Below are 15389 nucleotides of genomic sequence, written 5' to 3' on the forward strand. Positions count from 1 at the left end.
TTCTGTGGATGGGTGGGCCTTCCTCACCACTGCCCAAAGTGCCACATAGGAAGGCAGCCTGGAGCACCAAGGACACAGCATAGGTACCCCACTAATGAACCAAGGTACCAAGGCCCCTCTATATTCCTCTGGGCACAGAGGACTTCTTTGGCCACCCTGATCTCAAGGAGACAAACGGACTGGGGAGAACACGCGCCTGGAAGGACCGTGGGACTCTGTGTCCACCTCGGGCATCCTATGGACAGTAAGGGAGCCAGGAGGGAGGAAGTCCAGGGTGGGGCAGGGTGTGACCCCCTGGTCTTTGTGACTTGGTGCAGTCTGTAGTCTGAGTGCCAGGTTGTCTGTGTGACCCTGACAGGTGCATGGGACATGTGGAGCAGGAGCTCATGACCCTGGCGTGGGTTGAAGGCACTTGAGAGGTAATCCTGACTCATGGCCCGCCCCCGTACCCGCTCCGGCACTGGCCACTCCCTGGAACGTGGCATGGAACTAGATCCAGAACCAAAGCTCAGTAAAAGCTCCAACAACTGTGTCCGGACTCTGTCTGCTCCTCGGGTATCGACTGCCCACCGCAGCCGGCGGCCTCTCCTCCTGCGCAGCCGTCCGCATGCCTCACCGCCTGCGCGTCCACGAAGCCCCACACCCCGAGTGGGGCGCCGCTTAGCATGCCTCAAACCCGGCCACCAGCGCCACCGGTCTGCACAATGCGCCGCGCAGCCAAGGCCCGTTGCCAGGGGCGACCACAGGACGCCCAGCCGCGACGTCCGCGGCTGGGGCAGAGCAGCACGCGCTTTAGGGCGGGTCCCAGGTGAGCAGTTTTCCCTTCGACACGCCAGGCCTGTCCTCGCTGGCGCCCAGGTCCCCCTCCCATCCCGCGTTCCGAACCCTGCCCCGCCCCCTTCCGATTGGAACCCCAGACCTCGCTCCTTAGAACCGCAGAACTTCCAGCCTTACTCTGACACCTGTCCACTTTCACCCCACCCCGCCTTTCCAACCTTCTTCCCCTCACCTTCCCACCTTCTTCCAAACTCCATAACTGCCTCCCCTCCCTGACCCTAAACCTGTATCCCAGTTTTTGACCTGTCTACCTACCTTGACCTCCCCTTTTGAGCTCCGGACCCGTATTCCACCCCTGACTCATTCTCTCACTCGGAGGCCCCTAACTCTGCTCTAAACTTATCTTTTCAACCTCAGACTTACTTCCTTGAACTTTAACTGTCCTCCTACCCTTAACTTTACCCATCTCACCCTCAAACCATCCCCCCACTGGCCCTTTCTTCTCATCTGACTTCTCACCCCCAAACCTCTCTCTCATGACGTGTCCTATTACCCCAGACCTCCTCTCCAGACCTCCTTTCCACACCTTGGGTCTCAGAACCCCACCCTTGCTTCCCTGGGTATGTCTGACCTCTCCACCCTTGTCTACAGGGGCTTGGGGCCAAAGGAACCAGCAACGTGAGGTTAGCATGGAAAATGGCGAAAGGAAGAAGCTGTCTTCCACTTCACCGGATGAAGATCACAAAGAAGAAAATAGTCCGTACCGTTTGTGTTCCACGTTTGCAGTCAGTCTTACTCAAAGGAGCAGGCATGGGGGTTTGGGGAATAGAGGACAGAAGCCCAGATTTTGCCGCCCACCCCGGGGTCCTGGAGCTTTTGAGGACTGTGTAAATCAGTTTATGTTGGTCCTGGGAAACTTCTGGGGGTAGAAGGGAGAGCTCTTTATTCAAGTGGATTCCTGCGCTTGCCCTTCAGACATGGTTCATGTTCATTGGTGAATACCTAAATACCTTTAAGTAAAATCACGTGTCATAGATGGATACACATTCAGTTTTAGAAGATATAGTTCAGGCTTACCAGCTGGAGTACTCCCCATCTGCCACACAGCTGGTATTTGCCTTGTCATTTGGACCATTCTGTGAGTGTTACCAGTCTTTCTCTTATGGCCATGATGGTGGAATGTTTGCTTCAGATCTTGGCCATTACTGATAGTGAGTCTTACTGGTTTAAAGATATTTCTTGTACAATCTGGATACCAATTCTGTGTCAGAACAATGTATTATAAATACTCAGGATCTGTGGCTGGCCAGCCATTTCGGTCTTAATGATTGCTTCCATAATCTTAAATTCTAGGAGTTTGGTTGATTGGTTTTGTTTTTCTTTTGGTTTTCCACGGCAGGGTTTCTCTTTGTAGTTCTGTCTTTGAACTCATTCTGTAGACCAGACTGTCCTCAAACTCAGAGATCTGCCTGTCTCTGCCTCCCTAGTGCTGGGATTAAAGGTGTGTGCCACCACTGCCCAGTCCCTTTTCTTTTTTGAGACGAGGTCTCACTACGTAGCTCTGGCTACCCTGGAACTCTCTGTAGACCAGGCTGGTCTAGAACTCACAGATACCCACTTATCTCTGCCTCCCCAGTGCTGGGATTAAAGGCGTGCACTATATATAGCCTGGCTGGCCTGGAACTCATGATGTATGTCAGATTGGCTTTGAACTCACATAAATCCACCTGCCTCTGCATCTCCAGTGCTGGGATTAAATAATGAAATTACAACTACCCAATCAGTGAATTTCTGTTTGTAATGAGACCTACTCGCCTGGCAGTGGTGGCACACACCTTTAATTCCAGCACTCGGGAGGCAGAGAAATGATCTTTTCATATATCATGAGAGCCCTTGTATCTTAAAGACTCTACCCACCTTCCTTCCAGAAGGGCACACCCTTTTGTTTCTCTTTTCTTTTAGAAGTGTTGTCACTTCACTTTGTACATCGCAGGTCCGCCAGCTAAGGGGATTGAGGAGGACAAGGCTTGGAACTCTCAGCCCAAGTTTGATTATTCAGTGACTCAGCTTCTGCCTGGCAGTGTCTCTGGGGTCAGCCAGGTGTAGGTCTTCTTTGGGGCTTTCCGTTCTGCTGTCCTGGTCTTTCTGCTCATCCCTTTTCTGTGCCACTGTTGTAGACTTTATAATGAAGTGCTCTGAACTTGTCCTTCAAGGTTGCTTAGGTTCTCTGGGATATTTGCACTGCTGGGGAAATTTTAGGACCTGATTATCTTATATACACGTTTATCTCCTGCTGGGGCTGTAGTTGTTGTCTATGTTGAATTTATGGGTCAGTTTGAGGGTGAATTAACATCCTAATATTAAATGTTCTGGAACAGAACATTTAGTTATTTCATTCTTCTGAGCACCTGTGTATGGTTTCCACTGGACAAGTTCACAGTGTGTCTTTTTCTAGATTTACTCCTATACACTGAGGTCTTTTAAATGCTGCCATAGATGACATGTTAATTTCATTTTCTTTTGTGAATGTACATGTGTGTACATGTACCCGTTCATGTGTGCGTGCACTGTGTGGAAGTCGATGTCTGTCACGGAACCTAAAGTTCACGAGTTGAGCTTGACTGGCTGGCCAGCAAATCCCAAGCATCCTCCGTTATCTGCCTCCCTCGTGTGGGATTACAGGTGTATGATATGATGCTCAGCTTTTTGTGGATGGTGGGGACAAAACTTGGGTCTTCATGCCTGCACACTAAGCACTGTACCCACAGAGCCATATCCCCAGCCCTGGAGTTTCATTGTCTAATAATGATTTCTTCTGTGTAGAACTACAATTGATTTTCATGTACTGACTTGCTATTTTCTAAATATATTTTCTATCTCTAGCAAGATTTGGATTTTCCATGTGAACACTCTATAAACTCTTTCAGTCCTTAGGCTTTTTATTTGTTTCTTGTGTTATTAAATTGGCTAACACATCCAGTAAAACACTAGAAATGGTATATTAGATATTTTCATTTCCCTCCCCAATCTCAAGGGGGAGAGTATGATGTTCTATGAGCATCAGAGGAAGTTTCCTTTCATTGCGGCCTTAAAAAGTGTGCATGTGTGCATACGTGCATGTGCATGCATGTGTGTGTGTACAGAAGCCAGAAGAAGGCATCTGATCCCTCAGAGCTTGGGTTACAGGCATTTGTGACCTTGTAACATGAACTCTGGTCCTCATGGCTGAGCAGCCAACACTCTTAACCACTGAGCCGTCTCTCCACCCTCTCCTTTTAAAGCAAACCATTACCAACTATTTTGGTATGTTTTCTTCTGCATCTTTTGAGGTCACACTGTTCATTTTATTAGTTAATTTTATGTTGTAGAATATTAACTGTGAAACGTTGTGTTATATTTGTTTATGCTACAGAATATCTGTGTAAAGGTATGTTACTTTTGTTTATGCTGTATTTGTTTAATGATGTAAGGATGAGCATTTAATTACGTAATGATGCGTTGCATCTGTTTCCCCTTGCCTGTCTAAGGCACCTGATTTGTCTGAAAAAGAGCAGAATAGCCAAGAGCTAGGAGGAGAAAGGACAGGTGGGTCTGGCGGGCAAAGAGAATAAATAGGAAGAGAAATCTAGGCTTGTAAGAAAATATGAAGTGCGAGAGGAGGAGAACAAGAGATAATCCTGGGGCAAGAAGCCAGCCAGACATAGAGAAGCAGTGGAAGGAAAATATGCAGAAGTTTGCTCTAGGGCAAAGGGTAGAAAAAGAGAAGCAGGTTAAGTTACAAGAGCTAGCCAGAAAAGAGCTAAGCTAAGGCCGAGCATTTAAAACTCATAAGAAGCCTCCATGTCCTGATTTGGGATGGTTGGTGGCTAAAAGAAAAAAGCCTGGTACAATTTTACATATTAAGGTGGTGGGTTGTGCTAATAGCTTTTCAAACACTAAACCAACTTTCTATTCCTGGAATAAGCTCCATCTGTGTTTAGAGTTCTTTCTTCTCCCTTTCGGATTTAATTGATGAACATATTAGGACTTGTGTCTGTCGTTATGAGTGTGCACTGTTTCTTCCACGGAATGCCCTTGTTTGGTTTTCGTGGTGAAGGTATAGCCTCGTGGTTTATATAAAGTTTTTCCTTTAAATATTTGGAAAGACTGACTTGCGATGTCATCCACAGCTCAAGCTGTCATTTGGGGCAATGTTTTAATTGTGGAATTAATATCTTGAACAGAAGCGAGCTGATCTGGATTTTCTATTTATGTTGGTTTTTATGTGTACTTCAAAGAAAATGTTCATTTCATATGGGCTGTTGAAGTGTTGATATGCAGATGCTAATAAAATTTTGTTAATACCTTAATATCCACAGTCAGTGGCAATAGCTCCTTTTTCTTGCTAATTTGTGTTTTAGATATTTCTTCTTAACCCGTCTAGACAAAAGTTTCAAGTTTTCTTTTCCTTCCTTTTTTTAAAAAATTTATTTTTTACAACCCAACAGCTGCTTCCCCTTCTTCCTGTCATCCCAATCTTTCCCCACCTCTCCTCTACCCTCCCCCATCCACACCTCCTCCATTTCTGTTCAGAGGAGGGCAGGCGTCTCATGGATATCAACCAAACATGGCATATCAAGTTGAAGGCTGGACAAGGCAGTCCAGTATGAGGATAAGGATCCCAAAGCCCAGCAAAGGAGTCAAAGACAGCCCCTGCTCCCACTATCAGGGCTCCCACAAGAAGACCAAGCTACACAACTATAAAATGTGTGCAGAGGGCCGAGGTCAGTCCTGAGCAGGCTCCCCGGTTGTTGATTTAGTTTTTGTGAGCCCCTGTGACCCCAGGTTAGTTGATTCTGTGGGTTTTCTTGTGGTGTCCTTGACCCCTCTGGCTCCTACAATTCTTCCTCCCCCTCTTCTGCAGGATTCCCCGAGGTCCACCTAAAATTTAGCTGTGAGTCTCTGCATCTGTTTCCATCAATTGCTGGATGAAGCCTCTCTGATGACAATTGGGCTCAGCATCAATCTATAAGTACAGCAGAATATCATTAGAAATCATTTCATTGATTTTTTTTTTAGTCGTATTTGGTTCTAACCTAGGCCTCTGGGTTCTGGCCTTCCAGGCAAGTGTCAGGTGGGTTCCCATTTGTGGCATGGATCTTAAGCTACCCCAGTCATTGGCTGGTTATGCCCACGATTTCTGCTCCACCTATACCGCAGTATATATCATAGGCAGGACAAATTGTAGGTTGAGGGTTATGTGTCTGGTTTGGTGTCTCAATCCTTGCCTGGTTACAGGATATGGTCAGTTCAGGCGCAGTATCTCCTGTTGCTAGGAATCTTAGCTAGAATCACCTTCATCGATTCTTGGGAATTTCCATTGCACTAGGATTCTAGTTTATCCCCCAAGATACCCCACAATTCTAGTCGTCTCTCCCAGTACTCTCCCCATCCAACCTCCTTCTACCAGATCCCTCCTGTTCCCATCTCTCCCACCCCCTCCTCTACCTGTGATGTCCATTTTCCCTTCCCAGGGAGAGTCATGCATCTTCCCTTGAGTCCTCCTTGTTTCTTAGCTTCTCTGGGTCTGTGGATTGTATGTAGCATGGTTATCCTTTACATCTAATATACTCTTATAAGTGAATACATACCATGTTTGTCTTTTTGGGTCTGGGTTACCTCATTCAAGATGATCTTTCCTATTTCCATCCATATGCCTGAAAATTTCATGATGTCATTGTTTTTAATAGTTGAGTAATATTCCATTGTGTAAATGTAACACAATTTCTTTATCCATCCTTTGGTTGAGTGGCATCTAGGTTGTTTCCAGGTTCTGGCTATTATGAATAAAGCTGCTATGAACATAGTTGAGCAAGTGTCCTTGTGGTGGAGTATCCTTTGGGTATATGCCCAAGAGAAGTATAGCTGGGTCTTGAGGAAGATCGATTACCAATTTTCCAAGAAACTGCCATATTGATTTCCAAAGTTGCACTCCCACCAGCAATGGAGGAGTGTTCCCCTTGCTCCACATCCTCTCCAATATAAGCTGTCATCAGTATCTTTGATCTTAGCCATTCTGACAGGTGTAAGATGGAATCTCAGAGTCATTTTGATTTGCATTTCCCTGACAGCTAAGGTTGTTGAATATTACTTAAGTGTTTCTTGGCCATTTGAGATTTTTCTGTTGAGAATTTTCTGCTTATATCTGTACCCCATTTTTAATTGAATTATTTGGTTTGTTAATGTCTAGTTTCTTGAGTTCTTTATGTATTTTGGAAATTAGTTCTCTGTCAGATGTGGGGTTGATGAAGATCTTTTCCCATTCTGTAGACTGCTGATTTGTCCTATTGATGGTGTCTTCTGCCTTACAGAAGCTTTTCAGTTTGAGGTCCCATTTATTAATTGTCGAACTCGGTGCCTGCACAATTGGTGTTCACTTCAGGAAGTGTCTCCAGCGCCAATGCGTTCAAGGCTATTCCCTACTTTCTCTTCTGCTAGGTTCAGTGTATCTGGTTTTATGTTGAGGTCTTTGATCCACTTGGACTTGAGTTTTGTGCAGGGTGATAGATGTGGATCTTTCGGCATTCTTCCACATGCCAACATCCAGTTAGACCAACACCATTTGTTGAAGATGCTTTTTCCCCCATTGTACAATTTTGGCTTTGTCAAAAATCAGGTGGTGTCCATAGTATATGAATTTACATCTGGGTCTTTGATTTGATTCTATTCCATTAGTCCATCTGTTTGTTTTTATGCTAAAACAATGCAGTTTTTATTACTATAACTCTGTAGTAGAGCTTAAAATTGGGGATGGAGACACCTCTGGAAGTTCTTTTGTTGTACAGGACTGTTTCAGGTATTTTGGGTCTTTTGTTTTTCTATATGAAGTTGAGTATTGTTTTTTTCAAGGTCTGTAAAGAATTGTGTTGGAGTTTCTGATGAGGGTTGCATTGAATCTGTAGGTCGCTTTTGGTAAGATGGTTAATTTTACTATGTTAATCCTACTGATCCATGAGCATGGGAGATATTTTCATCTTCTTATATATTCTCTGGTTTCTTTATTCAAAGACTTGAAGTTCTTGACATATAGGTCTTTCACTTGCTTGACTAGAGTTATACCACGATATTTTATATTATTTGTGGCTTTGTGAAAGGTGTTGTTTCCCTGATTTCTTTCTCAGTTCATTTATTGTTTGTATATAAGAGGGCTAGTGATTATTTTTTTTAGTTAATCTTGTATTGGGCTACTTCACTAAAGGTGTTTATCAGCTGTCGGAGTTTCCTGGTAGACTTTTTGGTGTTGCTTATGTATAGTATCATATCTCCAAATAATGTTACTTTGACCTCTTACTTTGCAATTTGTATCCCCTTGATCTCCTTTTGTTGTCTTATTGCTCTAGCTAGAACTTCAAGCTCTATATTGAATAGATATGGAGAGTGGACAGTCTTATCTTGTTCCTAATTTTAGTGGAATTGCTTTGAGTTTCTCTCCATTTAGGTTTAAGAAGATTCAGTCTATCATGGTTGAGAGCGTCAGGAGGAGGCAGAGAAAGGAAGTCACAGAAAGGGAGCCAGGCAAGATATAGCCCTAGAGATACTGCCACCACAGATACCCAGAAGTGTGCTTCAGAAATGTAGGCATCTCTCAACCCAGTCAGGTGACAATCATAGTAGCCATCACAAGCTACATGGTTGTATATTCTTTTAAATGTGTTGGAGGCTGAGCCTATGACCTCTGTGTGCAGTTGAGATGTCTAAGTATGTCTTTTAAATGTGTTGGAGGCTGAGCCCATGACCTCTGTGTGCAGTTGAGGTGTCTAAGTATGTCCTTTAAATGTGTTGGGGGCTGAGCTCATGACCTCTGTGTGCAGTTGAGGTGTCTAAGTATGTCCTTAAATGTGTTGGGGGCTGAGCCCATGACCTCTATGTGCAGTTGAGGTGTCTAAGTATGTCGTTTAGGTCTATGCAGTCATCATGTCCAAACTGCCGAATTATACTGCTTCTTTGTTTAATCTTCCATTTTCCAAAAGAAGCATACTAAAAATGCTCCAGGATGCCTGTATCTTTGCTCCTACCAACTTGTGTCTCTATCTTGAAGCTGTTATTATGTGCATATGCATTTAGAACTGTTATCTTTTCCTGGCAAATTATTTTATTAAGTTTATTGATAATCTGATATATGTATAGAATGCTTTCTGAATACTCCTTCATCTCCGTCCAGTGCCTATCAGCTTCCTGCCCCCTACAAGCCCCTTTCCCAGATTCATCTATCTTGATTCAGTCTGTGATCCACTAAGTTCAGCCAGGGTCACTTAAGTCATCACCAACTTGGAGCCACTGACTGGAGTCTGGTGGGATCACCAGTTGGTAAACAACTAGGGGAAATAACTCCCCATCCCCCAGAACCTGCCCATAGCCAGTCGTTGATCTGTGGGGTGCAGGACCACTGGCACCTGCCCCTGGTTGTTCACAGGCCCAATTCTGGTAACCCAAGCTGAAGTGTGTTTGAGATTGTTGTGTCTTGCCTGCCCAGATGGTGACATTTTGAAGTCCCTTCCACAGTGTTCCTTGAGCCTTGGGATGGCATAAATGTTGTTTACAGCTGAGCAGTCAACTGTCACTTATCAGCCCTCTGAGCAGCCACGAGTCCACATTATTAACCAACAAGAGAGACTTTTCCGATTAATGCCAAGAGTAGCATTTGTTTATTCCTATTTTTTAATTTTTTTGTGTATGAGTGTTTTGCCTGTGTGTGTATTATGTCCACCATGTGTGTACAGTGCCCACTGAGGCCAGAGGGTATCGGATCCCCAGGAACTATGGTTATGAATTGTTGTGAGCAGCCTTATAGGTGCTGGCAATGAACTGGACACAGGTCCTCTGGAAGAGCAGTGAGTGCTCCTAGCCACTGAACCATCTCTCCAGCCCCACTGTGAGTGCTCCTAACCACCGGGTCGTCTCTCCAGCCCCACTGTGAGTGCTCCTAGCCACCGGGTCGTCTCTCCAGCCCCACTGTGAGTGCTCCTAGCCACTGAGCCGTCTCTCCAGCCCCACTGTGAGTGCTCCTAGCCACTGAGCCGTCTCTCCAGCCCCACTGTGAGTGCTCCTAGCCACAGAGCCGTCTCTCCAGCCCCACTGTGAGTGCTCCTAGCCACTGAGCCGTCTCTCCAGCCCCACTGTGAGTGCTCCTAGCCACTGAGCCGTCTCTCCAGCCCCACTGTGAGTGCTCCTAGCCACTGAGCCGTCTCTCCAGCCCCACTGTGAGTGCTCCTAGCCGCAGAGCTGTCTCTCCAGCCCCACTGTAGTGCTCCTAGCCACAGAGCCGTCTCTCCAGCCCCACTGTGAGTGCTCCTAGCCACTGAGCCATCTCTCCAGTCCCACTGTGAGTGCTCCTAGCCACTGAGCCATCTCTCCAGCCCTACTATGTCTATTTTTAGGGTTATGAAATATCTCTCTTTTGTCTTTAGTAGTGATTTTCACCGTATCCTCACTTGTTTTTCTGTTGCTGTCCTTAGGGGTCACCCCACAGTGTTAGTATCTCCAATATGCTAGGCTCGCCACTGAAACTAAGGCTCCACCTCACCAAAGGCCTCTCCTCTCCTCTCCACCTCTTCAGAGTGGCTTTGACCCTGCCACACAGTGCCTAGTTTCAGCTGTTCTCCATTACGCTTCATGCCTTCAGCACTTAGCACCAAGTGGGAAACTCTGACACCTTACCAGCTTCAGCTGCTAGCTTGGGTTGCAACCTTGGCCCTTGTAGTGATTCTGAGGAAAGGCTTCCCAGATTTTGCCTCAACAGCACTGGTCTCTTGTTAGCCACAGCTCAGTTTTGAATCCCAGCCAACCCTCCTCGATTTCCCAGTAAAGCAAAGTTTTCACCTAAGTGATGCATGTTAGTCACAGCCGAATGCTCAGCTCCAGATGGCCAGAAACCAGATTCTTAACTTAAAGTACCACATGAGCTCAGCGTGGTAGCACATGCTTTAATCTCTGCACTTAGAAAGCAGAGGCAAGTGGATCTCTGTGAGGTTAAGGCTAGCCAGGTTACAATAATGGCTTAAAAATAATAATAATTAAAAAAAGCCAGTATACAAAAAACAAAAGGTCACATGAGCATCTCTGGTAGACTTTTGCTTTCCTCTGAAACCTCACAAGTCAGGCTTCCACTGTCTGTACTGCTCTCAGCGTTTGGTTCTAGTTCCTACAGCTCAACAACCCAACCCTGAGCACTCCCAACTCTTAAGTTTCAAATGTTTCCACAATCCTCCATCCCCCCGAAACAACACAGTCAGGTCCAGCAGCAATCCCCCACACCCCAGCAGCAATCCCCCACACCCCTGGCACCAATTTCTCTCGTTCGTTATCGCTATGATAAAATACTTGACCCAAAGGAACTTGAAGCGTAATCGCAGAGGGCACAGTCGATCCAGGAAAGCCAGGGCAGGAGCTCCCCAGCTGGCAGCCTAGAGGCAGGAACTGAGCAGAGACCATGCAGGAATTCTGTTTACTCACTTGCTTTCCTTGGCTTCCTCAGCTTGCTTTCATGGACAGCCCAGGACCACCGAACGAGGCTTGGTATCACCCAGAATGGGCTGAGCCCTGCCACGTCATTCATCAACCTAGAAAATGCTCCACATGGAGAGATGGTTCAGCAGTTAAGAGTGATTACTTTCTCTTCCAGAGGACCCAGGTTCTATGTCCAGCACCTACCTGGCAGCTAACAACCCTTTTAAACTCCAGTTTCAGAGAGAATCGAAAGACATCTTAACTGGCCTCTTTTGGCACTGCACACACACACACACACACACACACACACACACACACACACACTCCATGGTATATAGACATATGTGCAGGCAGAACATCCATATACATAATTTTTTAATATGCTCTTAAAAGAAAACACTCCCACAGACACAGACTTGACTACAGGCCAGTCTGATAGAGGTGAGGTTCCCTCTTCCCAGAGGACTCTAGTTAGTGTCAAGTTGACAAAAACTAATAGGCTCACACCTTTACATGGGTTCCAGAGTTGAAATTCCAGTTTCCAGGTATTTGTAGCAAGTGATTTTACCTATTGAACCTGGCTGGCTGGCTGAACTTGTACTCAGTCTGTGTGTGTGTCACATATTGCGATGCCCCAGGGGATTATTTATTGTCTCCACCCTGCCTCTGGGTCTTTTGGCTGTAGCCTGGTAGTCTTTTTTTTTTTTTTAAGAAATCGCTTATTAGTTTTATTAATGTGCACATAGATAGATTCTTTTGGAACATTTGCATGTGCATATGTGTGTATGTATGAGTGTGTATGAGTGTGAATATGTGTGAACGTGAGTGTGTGAGAGTGTGTATGAGTGTGTGTGTGCATGTGGGAATGTGTATATGGGTGTGTATGCGCGTGTGTGTATGTGTATGAGTGAGTGTGTGTGTGAGAGTGTATGAGCGTGCGTGTACATGTGTATGAGAGTGTGTGTGTGTGTGTGTGTATGCACATTAAGGCCAGAGGTTGCTATTGTATGCCTTCTACTATCACTCAGCACCCCATCCTTGAGATTGGGAGAAAGGTGGATGAGCAGGAGCCCTTGTCATTCTTTTTATCGTTGTGGCCAGGACTCATCACTGATTGGCTAGACTGCCAATTAGCTACCAAGCAGGTTCCAGACCTGCCTGTCTCCATCTTTTACAGTCAGGATTACAGAAATTTATGACTGCACCCAGTTTTTTTACATGGTTATTGGAGATCCAAACCCCAGTCCTCATGCTGGGTGGCAGGCACTTTGCCAACTGGGTCATCTCCGACCATGTGCTGGTCTCTAAACGCCCCCAGGATACCTGAAATCGCTGGTAGTCAGTCTCTCCTGACCCCATTCCTCCAGTGAGTGACCTTGTCCTTCCTGACTTGGAGTATTATAACAACTGAAAACTAATGATTAGTTTTGGTTGTTAGATTGGCATGACCTGGCGTCACCTAGGAGGCAAGTCTTCAGTGAGGCACAACTGTGAAGAATTATGTAGATTGGGGTAGCCTCTGGGCATGCCTGTGAGGGGAGTGTCTTGATCACGTTTACTGAAATGGGAAGACACATCCTATCCATGGGTGACTTCCTTCCCTGGGTTCCCTGAACTGTATAAAAAAGAGAAAGCTAAACAACTATGGCATCTGTCACTCTCAGCTTGACATCACATGCAGTGTGCTAGGCTCACCACGATGGTTTCCACCCTGGAAGTATGAACTAAAATAAATCCTCCCTCTGCCCCTTAAGTTGTTTTTGTTGGGGTATTTTATCATAGCAACAGGAAAAGCAACCAAGAAAGAAACCAAAACACCAGGATTGGAGCCAGGTTCTGTGTTTCCCACAGAGCCAAGCCAAGAGATTTAAGCCTGAATGGAAATTCATTTTTAGTAGTGATTTTTTTTCTTTAAACTTTCGAATTACGTGAATGTGTGTATGTGTCTACAAGTGCTGTTGGCAGAGGCTAGAAAAGGGCATTGGAACTGGAGTTATAGGTGGTTGTGAGCCATGGGATAATGTACGCTGAAATTGAACACTAATAAGAGCAGCAAGCATTCTTAACCCCTCGGGGAACCTCTCTGGCTCCTATAAACAGTGTTTCTATACCTAGGAGAACTAGCTATTGGGATTTCATTAATGGTTCCTGTATCTATTAAACCGGAATGAAAGCTAGTTTTCCTTAGAGACTTCTCTGTTTTATTTATCAATATCTCTTTATCTATGGTGTGACTTTTCTCAATCTCTTTATCTATGGTGTGACTTTTCTTCATTTTGTTCGTGTGGCCCATGACAATATTGACTTTTTTGATTTTATTTTATTTTTATTTTTTTATTAATTACATTTTTTCATGTATTTTACATCCTGATCACGGTTTCAAGTCCAACACAGGAGGCCCCCCTGGTGGTAATAGCACCTTCACATGTAGCCAGAATTTGCTCAACTCTTCTGTTTGATCTTCTGTTTCACCTATGGCCAATAAGCCTGTGATCTCATTTTCCAGTCGTAACTAGGCAGGATTCAGGCACCACAGACAGGGCAGGTTGTGGGTATGCTTCTCCTCTCGGCAAGAGTTGTGTAGGATGAAAGGTGAGAGGAACCTTCCTTGATGCATCAGGCGGCCAGGAGCCATCTGAAGGTCCTCTTGAAGAGCGGTATGTGCTCTTAACCACTGAGCCATCTCTCCAGCCCTGGGAATTTCTCTATGGACACAGCTCTAACTAACTATATCACACCAGTTTTGAAATCTGGTGTTTCAGTTGTCTTTGGTTAAACAGCTAAAAGACCTCTGCATCTTGGATTGTTTTTCCTGACCCACAGATTATTTAGAAGTACATTTGCTAATCTACACATATTCAGTAGTTTTCTGTTATTTTTTACACTTATTTCTGACTTCATTGCTCTGTGGTCAGGAGAATTTTTATGACTTTCAAGCCCTTTAAAATCAGCCTAGAGTTTAAGATGAACTTTAACGACTATCCTAGAACAATAACGACTGTTTCAGCATCGAGCGAACTGTGAGGTGCTGCCAGTCATGCCTGTTCCCGTGACCTCTGTTCATTCCATCCACTAATGAAAGCCATGCGCTAACTCTGACTACAGACTTAGGGGTTTCTTCTTGTTTGATAACCTCTGCTCCTTGCATTTAGAGGCATTATTGAACATCTTTACGGACTTGCTCTTGTACCCCGTCCTATCCCCTATTATGGTCTCCACATTCATAGAGGACTTTGGGAGCTCTGGTCAGGGCTTGTCTGAATGGAGCCCATCACTCTACACCTTTTTGTGTCCAAGTAGCATATTTGTAAATATTGCTCCCAGTCTACGGTTTGCCTTTTCATTTTCTTTCTTTTTTTTTTTTATTTTTGGTTTTTTGAGACAGGGTTTCTCTGTGTAACAGTCCTGGAACTTGGTTTGTAGACCAGGCTAACCTCAAACTCACTGAGATCCGCCTGTCTCAGCTTCCCAAGTGCTGGGATTAAAGGTGTGCACCACCACCACCACCCGGCATCATTTTCTTAATAAAGCAGAACATTTTCATGTTTGTGCATGCCATGTACTCTTGTGTACACATTTGTGTGCACATACACATGGCGAAGGCCAGAGTTCAACCTTGGGTATCATTCCTGAGGAGCTAGCCACCTTGTTATGAAGCAAAGTCTCTCCCTGGGACTTGGGGCTCACTGATGGGCTAGACTAGCTGGCCAGCAAACTGCAGGGATCCTCTTGTAATTCCCAGTGGAATTACAAATGCATGGACATTATATGTCAGTGCTGGCGACAGGGCTCATGCTCTCCCGCTTGCAAGGGAGGCATAGTACCAACTGAACTGTAGCCCCAGCTCTAGAACACTCACGTTTCAACAGCTCCAGACTTACCAATTCCAACTTCTATTTTCTGTGCATAGGTGAGGTTGCAATGTTTTCCTCCTGTGTGTTCTGCTAGGAACTTTGTGTGGCTTTCACACGCTTCAGAATAAACCCTGAGCATCTTGTGGCAGTTAGGGTTTGCCCTTCCTACGTGGGCGTACAGTCCTTCACCACCACCACCACCACCCCCAAGTTGCTCTGTGCGCTAGTTTAAGTCATGTATCTGGTACCTGTGGATTTAGGGTGAAGAGAGCC

The 15389-nt window shown here is 45.3% G+C and overlaps 1 protein-coding gene across 1 annotated transcript in view; it reads left to right on the forward strand.

Annotated features, from left to right (window-relative positions):
* Positions 1–1313: 1313 nt before the first annotated feature.
* Ttll8 (tubulin tyrosine ligase like 8) overlaps positions 1314–15389 on the forward strand; it is a 36668-nt gene continuing 22592 nt past the window's right edge. The window contains exon 1 of the mRNA XM_041672380.1: positions 1314–1533. Within this exon, the coding sequence (XP_041528314.1) occupies positions 1314–1533 (220 nt within the window). The remainder of the gene's footprint in view (positions 1534–15389) is intronic.

Source organism: Microtus oregoni, unplaced genomic scaffold (genome assembly GCF_018167655.1).
Source record: "Microtus oregoni isolate MIOR12 unplaced genomic scaffold, Mior012 000022F_ref0000154, whole genome shotgun sequence".
Taxonomy (NCBI): Eukaryota; Metazoa; Chordata; class Mammalia; order Rodentia; family Cricetidae; genus Microtus; species Microtus oregoni.